Raw genomic sequence first — 9,546 nt, forward strand, 5'->3', positions numbered from 1 at the left:
CACATATATATATATATATATATATATATATATATATTCAATAGGTTCTAAATTGTAAGTCATCAAACAATAAAGCGGTGCATGCAAACATTTATGAGCACAAAATGTAAGGAAAAGAAACTCTAAAGTTTGATATTGTTTTCTTATTAGTGGATACTGTTAGAACTCGTGACTTGAATTTTATTGGGCTTAGATCTAAAAGTTTGTAGTGCGGCACATGTGATACAATCTAAATTACTGAAAAAATTCTAGGGGATTTGTGAAGATAGAGTATTCTGTGGGGTCATGTTATGATGGCGAACACTCCACTTATTACTCTCTTTTCTCTTAACAAAGTGGATTATTTTTCTCTGCCCATAAATTTTCCAGCCTAGAGTTTTTCATATAAATCTAGGTGTCTGTTGATTTATGATTATGACTTATTTATTCATTATTATAATTATTCTTTCAGCTGCAAACCTAGGAATAGTCTAAAGCCCTATAGCAAAGTTTACAGCTCCTTACTCTTTTCCTTCATCTCATGAAAAAGGTTGTTGCATACCAATGCTTCCGAATGACTTCTATATCCATTTTAAACGAAGATCTCCCATAGTTTTCTTTCAACAACCCAAACGAACACAGAAAATCAAATCTGCTAACTTTAGTATGTCATCATATAAGTTTTCAAAGAACAAACCTTCGTATAGGTTCTCATGGGTTGTGACTGGTTAGCCCACATTGCTTGGCTCAACGTCCCAACCTCACTAAAACAAGTATCACCAGAGCATCCAGGATTGAATGACATATCTTGCATGCTAAAAGTCTGAGAGCTGACAGCAGCAGTTGAATCATTCTCAACATCCCTCTGATTACAGTAACTCGGCAAGAAGTCTTCCATATCCTTTCCTGAACTGAGTCCCCTTGATAGCACTGGGTACTGCAGCAAAATATCCGTATTGGTTCCTGTAAGAAGATCATTATGAGGATTATGTCGAACATCTGCATCCAAACATACAGGAGAAAGTGAAAACCCTTCCTGTGAGATGCCATCCAAGCAAAAAGAACTTGTAGAAGAAGAAATATTATTAGTCTCTTTGATCACTTGCGTTTCATGCTTGTTCTGAAGTTCATGCAGCACTTGACTAGGTAACCCAGAGATTTGGCAAGTACTGGAAGGTGAGGTAGAGCATGAGGGTGCATTACTTTTGGATGGTGAAGGTGAAGTTCTGGCAAGTAATTGAGGATTTGAGTGACCTGCGATGTGGTTTGCAGATAATCGCTGGAAATATTGCTGTTTATGAAGTTGCTGGTTCTGCACTGGCAGCTGTTGAGAAAGCTGAGAATGTGGTTGAGCACTAAGCTGAGACAGCACTTGCTGGTGTTGGAGCTTCTGTAAAAGTTGCATCTTTGTCTGCTGCTGCTGGAATAGAGAATACTGTTGCAGGTCCACAGGTTGTTGGGAGCTGGAATTAGATTGAAGAAGCACTGGTGGCTGAACTGTGGTCTGGTTCAATAAGATTTCTTCCGGCAGAGGGTGAGAGTTTTGTTTCTGTAGTACTTGTTGCTGCTGCATCTGATAAGCAGATGGCTGAAGTTGTTCATTGAGTAACTGTGCTTGAGTTAAAATTTGCTGCTTTTGTGCATCAAGCTGCTGCTGATCCTGTTGTTGGTTGTAATTTTTCTTCTGTTTTAAATGTTGCAGACGTTCTGCCATCGGCTGCTGCTGCTGCTGCTGCTGCTGCTGCTGGAATTGGATCTCAGTGGAAGTTTGCTGCTGTAGATTTTTGAGTTGATCAGACTGTTGGCTTTGTGGATTTAATTTGAAACCGCCTTGATGATTTGGAACAGATGAAGCTTGAGACTGGAAACTCAATAGTTTTGTAGAATCATTGCAGATGAGGCTATCTGGAATAGATGCGGCCAAGGAGGGAAGGTAGGTTGGCTGGGAGAAATTTAGCTGAGAATTTTGCTGCATAGCCATCCACTGGACCAGGCTCAGACCAGGGAACAGTTGACTCTGAGTAGATTTTAAGCCAAAATCATCCCCAAGACATGGGATGGCGCTTTTAAAGGTATTCTCTGCTTCAGCCTCAACATCTGCATATTCACAAAAAATGGAAACTCAGAATATAAAATGCAAATACAGAAATAACGTATATCTTTTGAATTAGTTCTTCAAACATACAGTTTTGAAAGACATAGACCATATTAAAATATTTCACAAATAAACTGAAGTTTTTCATGATGAATCTATAATAAAAATGGCCATAGTGAAGAAACAAAAAAAGATAAGTAGTGCTAGCTTTTTCTTCCAGATGCTTATTCATGCTTCTATACCCTAACCTATATTTACTTTTGGCCAAAAAAGAGGTATTATGCCTCTTTATTTTAATAAATAACAAGCTTGATAACCTGAATAGACAAGAAAATAAAAAAGACTCTTTATTTTAATGATCCTCATTCTAGTTTAAAGAAGAATATCCTCTATACTCTTTATTTTAATGATCCTCATTCTAGTTTAAAGATGACCATAGAAAAGAAGAAGAAAAGTATAATAAAGAAGAATATCCTCTATAACCAGAATATATTATATAAATAAATAGTATAGATTTCTGAAAAATATTAAGCATATGTGATTATATCCATATCGTAATATAATAATTCTAATAACTCAACACCTCACAAACTATGTGATAGCAAGAAGCATTAAGAATTTGTATAGTACATGAAGAATCCAGATATCTAAGCCAGCTAGCCAAGGGTTGTTTAACAGCTTTTCAAAATTATTACTCCCAACCAATCGATGCTAGAATAAGGCATTTTGAGTGAAAACCGAGAAGAATCCAGAAAGATTGACTCTTGACCAATCATTGTTGGGACCGAAAGAAGATAAATGCAGCTAAGAAAACAAAACAAGGAACAAAAGCAGAGAATGGGAATAAAATGGGAATAAGCTGAAAGACAGTGTCACACCAATATACTTCTGTATGTCTACTCTACAAAACAGCTTGCACAGAGAAGTATGGATATAGACAATTCGTTTATCGAGAAATGATGAGGATGAGTTGTCATGGATTCTGTTAGAGCTGTGCAGTTGACACCCATTTGTGCAGACAAGTAATGATGAGAGACCCTTTTGCTAAGAGCGCTCCTCAAGTTGATCATCGGGACTCCGGAGGGTTAGCTTATGCAAAGTTACGAAGCGGGTGGTAGGGAGAGGTTTGGTGAATTTATCCACAAATTTTTCGAGAGGAAAGGTGGTACACAATGGTGGCTTTGGAGGCAATATAATCTCAAATGTAGTAGTAAATTTTAATGTGATTAATTCTTGTATAAAAGAGAGGATTGTAAGCTAGAGAAATGGTAGGAATGTTTCTGCGTCTGCGTCTGCGTCTGTGCCGATCGACGTTTCTTGCTGTAGAAATGGCATCAAGGCGTTCCTACGACACCACCCTAGCCAGTGATAACCCCTTAGCCAGTGATAACCCCGTCTCCGCCCCTCTTTCGAATATGTTTTCGTAACGATACAATGACAATTTTGCTCTTGACACTGAAACCGAATTTCTCAAAAAAAGCTTCCCGTAAAAATGACAAACCTGCAATCTTTCTCACTGAGACAGAGATATCCACCCAAGCTGCGCCCTGCCGACTGTTCTTAGTTGGTAAGTTTCTTTATGGAAACCCTAAACTTGGCTAATTCAAAAGAACTTTGAGCAAATGATGCTGAAAGGGGGTTGGAAGATCGGTAAATTGGATGGTCGCCACATTCTTATTCAATTATCAAATGATGAAGACTACACCCATTTGTTTGCGGGAATACTTCTTCGAATAGAAAATCAGGTAATGAAGGTTTTAAAATGGACGGTGGATTTTGACCGTCGTACTAAACCTTCTACCATTCTTGTTTGGCTGCGCTTTCCAGGTTTGAAGATTGACCTTTTTGATCAAGAGTCTCTCTTCGCCTTAGCGATGGTGTACGGTAAACCCTTCAAAACTGACACGCCTACAGTGAATCAAACTCGGCCTTCAGAAGCCAGAATTTTGATAGAAATGGATATTACTTTACCTTTTCCGGGAGAAAAATGGATTGACACACAATATAACATCAGGGATTTTGGCAGCAAGCAGAACTTGAACAGATACCACTTTATTGTACAAACTGCCGTATGTTTGGACATTCTCCTTCTCAATATTATCAGTTGCATCCAAATTTAAAACCTTCAAGTAAAAACGCTTATGGATCTGCCCCACCTCATACATGTCCCTCCTCCGCTCCTGAGTGCATTCCACAGACTATTGAAACACCGGTTAACACGATGCCACCTCCCCCTCCCACTACCAGAGACAATGCTATCTTTGTTCTTCCGACTGATATATTGGCAGATGGGTTACTTGGGCTCGATAATCAGGATAGTATTGAAGCTCCACATCCCTAGAATGCATCAGGTGTTAAAGAGACATGCTTACCATCTCTTCAGAATCATAATGTTGTTACTGCTAGTCAGGAGCTGGGGCTCATTCTCTCCTACATGTCCAACAATCTGTTGACCACACCGATCAGATGAGCCAGTCCTCGGATGAGGAATGACAGGTTTACACATACAGAAAGAAAAAGAAGAATGAGAGTCAGTCCTCGGATGAGGAATAGCAGGTATACACTTCTAGAAACAAAAAAAAGAATGGAGACACACCTCAGCTTAACTTAATGGATGATATTCTAGTAACTTCGGGTAATAGAACGACACTCAGCAATTTGTTAGTTGTCTCCGCTCCTAGAACCAGAGGCAGAAACAAGACCAAATTGGCTCGTGCCTAACAACTTATTTCATACAAGTTTTGTTTTTTTTTGTGTTTTATCTATGATTCATCATTTTACGATGCTAGTGTCTGATGTTATATGGGTAGGGCACCTTTTTTGGGTCATCTCATACAATCTCTATGTATCTTTTCAATTTCAAAAAAATTAGCCCTTGGGCGTTTATAAAAAAAAAATGGTAGGAATGTTGTCACAGCAGAGAGAAGACAAAAAAGGGGGGTGTCGAATTCCTGCAACAACGATGCAACCAAAGAATATCAGTTGTGGTTGTTGCTAGAGCTTGGTATTTAACCTCAATGGAAAAGAGGGCCACTGTTGTATATTTCTTCGCATTACAAAAAATCAAGTTATTTTGATATGTGTAATAACTAATGGTGGATTTTCTTTGAATGATGCCACCAGCCCAATCGGCCTGTGAGTAGGAGTAGAGAGTGAGAGGTCCTTTGGTGATTGTTGGACCATATTGGAAGGTTCCACGCAGGAATCAAAGAAAAAGGTGAAGAGCAATGGTGAAAAGAATGCGAATTGTGGGCATTTTAGCCACTGGACTAAATGATTTTTGTAATCTAGACATGGTTTTTGATTGAAGCTTTGTGCCAAAAATCGTGATTTGTAGCCAGCTACGGTGCCATTTGAATTGATTTTAGTGTGATATGTCCATGGAGAACCAAGGACAGTGTAGTTTAGAGAGTGTGGATCTAGAGATTATTTTCTATTGAGTGTAATGTGTAAATTAAATAATAAAAAAATATTATAAAAAATTTAGTTGTTTTGCAGGTTTATTATAACTAATTATATAATTTGGACAGGATATTTTGGAGAAAAATACAAAATTTCAATTTTAGCACCTCGGATCTGTCCATTCAGAGTCGTAACGCTATATCTAGCAGAAAAAGGCCAAGAAACACAAGGGTTTAGCACCACATCACTATACTTTGGCACTAGGGTGCTGGAAAACCTGCGCCTCAATGTTAACCATATAGTGCCAAAGCGTTAGAATGCTAAAAACAAGTTCTAAAAAGCCAAGAGTTTGGTCTCGCAATCTCAGAATAGCGAGACAAGTGACTTTCAAGTTTGAGTTCGATGGTGACGACAAGCGAGCGGTCTACGGTGGGCCAAAAGAGGAGTACAAGGGCGGCAGGCAAGCGACGAAGGGCGGCAAGCATACCACAATGGTGGGTTGGGCTGCACCGAAAGTTTGACAAGCTAATCATAGCTTGACTTGATAATAGCTCGTTCACGTTCATATGATTATTAATTGAAAAGTTTTGAACACTTTTATAAATGCCCGTTTGTTAAATGAACAAGCTTAAACAACTCCCTCTTTGATTCATTTATGTTTACAAATATCATTCAAGGCTCGCAAACAAGCTCATTAAAAAACTCAATAAACATTTTGACTTAAAGTTAATGAATATATTGATTAAAGCTCAATTTAATGCTTATGATGAATAAGATTGTTAAAGCTTAATTTAAGCTTGTGAATAACATCAATTAAATCTTAATTTAGAACACATTTATATTAAATTAAAATTTTAATTTGTAGCACATAAAATAAGATAAAGGCATGTTCGTTTAGTTCATTTATTTTTTGCATTTATATACTTAATTTTAATTATTCATATAGTAGCTCGATCATTTAAAAGCTCATTTATAATTGTAAGTTAAACAAATAACTCATTTATAAGTTCGATATAACTCACTTGATTAAAAAATAAATAGCTCAATTATATTACTTATTAGTTTGTTCAACAAGTCCCAGCTGATTAAAAAATAAATAGCACGATGACAATTTAAATTTACTCAATAAAAATCATTTGGATAGAAATTAAGTAGCTTGATAATGCTACTCATTAATCTACTTAATAATGATGAGATTATCATTATATGAAACAAACATAAAATAAACTCAAACAATTGAAATGAAAAATGAACTAAGCATAAATATAAACATAAAAGCTTGATTAGAGCTTGAGCTTGATATTTCTAAACAAGCTCAAGCTTGAACACAACCCCAAAAGCTTGGTTTGAGCTTGAGCTCGAATTTTTTGAATAAGCTCAAGCTTGAACACAGTCCTACTCAACTCGCCTCAATTCATTTGCAGCCCTAGTGGCGGGTAGTGTCGTCACTTTACACAAAATAGTGCATTTAAATTTAACCAAATCTAACGAATCTCAAATACATTCAAAATGTACCAGAGATTAAATTCCAAATACAATGAAATTTTACACTGCATTTGCTTTTCTTCCAACCAAACACATAAATTTTTAAACCCCTATAAATAGAATATAATGCCCTCCTTTTGTTGTCGACCAAACAACCTCTTTAATTCATACAACCATCTTATAGTTATTATTTAACACCTAATAGACAATCTTAATTATTTCAATTTACATTCTCTTCATTTATAATAACTAGCTTATAAGTAATCAATATTATAAATTATTTATATTATTATTATTATTATTATATATTAACCTTATTTTGATTCTTAAATTGCAATAAATGTAACCTACAACCTATAACTTAGAATTAATTTAATTAGTCCTATGAAATTTTATAACTTAGTTCTCATAAATTTTAATTAAATAAACAATGTTAACTCTTTTAAATCTCATATTTAAATTTGACTTTTATTTAACCATATTAATTTATAGGATTTTATTAAATATTTAAATTTTTTAATTATAACACAATGTTTTCCCCTTTTTCTTTCTCTTACATTTGCTATATTCCCTGTGTAAATCCTATAAATATATAAAATAATATTAATTTAAACATTACTTAGATATATGATTTCAAATTTTCATAGCTATAATCAAAATTTACTTTATAATTTAAATGGAGAAAATCCCAAGCCTTCGCATAAATCAATCTCACTTCCAACCCTACTTACACACTTTTGCTTCACTCGATCAATCTCACTTCCAACCCTACTTACACACTTTTGCTTCACTCGATGATGTACTGTTTGTGAAATTGGTCGGGCTCGGTTCAATATCATGTCCAATTGAGTATTGTTCTCCAACGCTAACCTGTCTCCGCTTAGACTCCTGCACAAGGCCCAGATGCTGTGTTTGTTGGCTTCTTATTTCTCCTTCATTTGATTGTTCATTTGCCTGCTTGTTCAAAAATGCTTGCGTGTTCGGTTAGAACCCAATGCTTGTTGCTTGCATGCGGGTGCCACTCCAATGCCTAATTGGCTTGAGCCTCAAGCCCACGCATACACTTGCCCCTTCCAATCGCCCTCTCCCTCGCTTGTCCCTTCAGTTTTGAATCAGGCATTCATCCAACAATGAGAAACAACTAGCGTCAGTTTGGCAAACCGATGCTAGACGGTTCTGAATCTTTCCTTTTTTTTATTTTAATTAGGCGTTACGATGTTATTGATGTCACATTAAGAACTTGTGGGAGGGAAGAATTGCAATATCACCAATAGTAAGAACGTTGGTAAAATTATTAGTTTATACATTGGGTGGGAGGTTTATGCATTTTTCATGATTGAGTAGTGCCATGAGGCTTGCAGTGCTGGATAGCAAGTACCAAGAAGAAACGTAATTGAGAAATAATATATGAAAGTAAAAAAGAGAATCAGAATAAGCTTATAGATAGTGTCACTCTAATATACTAATGTATTTCTACTCTAATAAAAGGCCTGTGCAGAGAATAAGAAAATATATAGACTATCCGATTATAGAGAGATGGAGAGGACGATTTATTAGAGGAGTGCGGTGAAGATTCATTTGTGCGGACAAGCACAAAGCTCAATTGTTATAATGACATAAAACCATTCTACTAAAACCGAAAACTTAACGAGTTGCCTAATAGAGTGGATACTTAAATCGAAGCAGATGAGAGAATTCCTTCAAATCGAAGAATGTAGAGTGAGTGGCATGAACAGAGTGTGGGCTAAGAAACAATGCTAACTAAGAAGGTGAGAGCAAAAAAATAAAAAAATAAAAACCGATCAACATGTGAGCAGGCAGAGTTAGGTAAACGTAAAGAGCTGGCCGAATTTAGCTAGCGTTCGGCATGCGATTGGTGAGCAAACTAGAAAATGATTGGTGAGCAAACTAGAAAATGAAGTGAGCTCTGGCGTTGCCAAGAGTAGATGTGCTGGTGAAGTAGGCAACTCGAGCAGATGGTTTTCAAATCGGTATGAACGCTCATTGGATTTTCATGGATTTCAAATCGGTATGAACCATCATTGGATATTCATGGATCCATAATTTTTGAAGCGGAGGATCCTCACAGGACCTTCAAAGAAGACGAAGGCAGATAATAGTTTGTCGAGCAAAACCAAGATGGAACATGTGGGATTCTCACGGCAACTTCTACAGGATTTTAATGTGACCTTGACGAACAAAAGCAAGATGGAGGTAAATCTCTATTTTGTTGAGCCGAAGATGAGAAATGGGATCCTTGCAAGATCATCATAATGGCAAAGGCAAAGACTGTTGGGTAATGTGAAGACCCGGTCTACCGAAAGTTAATTATATTCCTAATTGAGAATCTCACCTATCGCTCACCTACTTTCCCACCTACCACTTGTTGACCTCAATTTTTCGTGAGGTCTAGTATTCCTCGTAGGAGTTAGGATCTAGCCTTAGGGGTCTTCCTGCGACTATCTTAGAACCTTAGAAGTGGTGCCCGCCTCGTTTTAGTTCGACCTATTTCCGTCCTCTTTTGGAGGTTTCGCGTGTGCGGTATCGACTTCTAACACTTAGAAGGATGAAACCGACATGAGGAA

At 36.7% G+C, this 9,546-nt stretch overlaps 1 protein-coding gene across 2 annotated transcripts in view; it reads right to left on the reverse strand.

Annotated features, from left to right (window-relative positions):
- Positions 1-9,546, reverse strand: part of LOC110021855 (auxin response factor 16-like) — a 70,405-nt gene that overhangs the window by 2,640 nt on the left and 58,219 nt on the right. For both annotated transcript variants that reach the window (XM_020720537.1, XM_020720536.1), the window contains exon 12: positions 677-2,076. In XM_020720537.1, coding sequence (XP_020576196.1) covers positions 677-2,076 — 1,400 coding nt within the window. The remainder of the gene's footprint in view (positions 1-676; positions 2,077-9,546) is intronic.

This window comes from Phalaenopsis equestris, unplaced genomic scaffold (assembly GCF_001263595.1).
Source record: "Phalaenopsis equestris unplaced genomic scaffold, ASM126359v1 Scaffold000150, whole genome shotgun sequence".
NCBI classification, from domain to species: domain Eukaryota; kingdom Viridiplantae; phylum Streptophyta; class Magnoliopsida; order Asparagales; family Orchidaceae; genus Phalaenopsis; species Phalaenopsis equestris.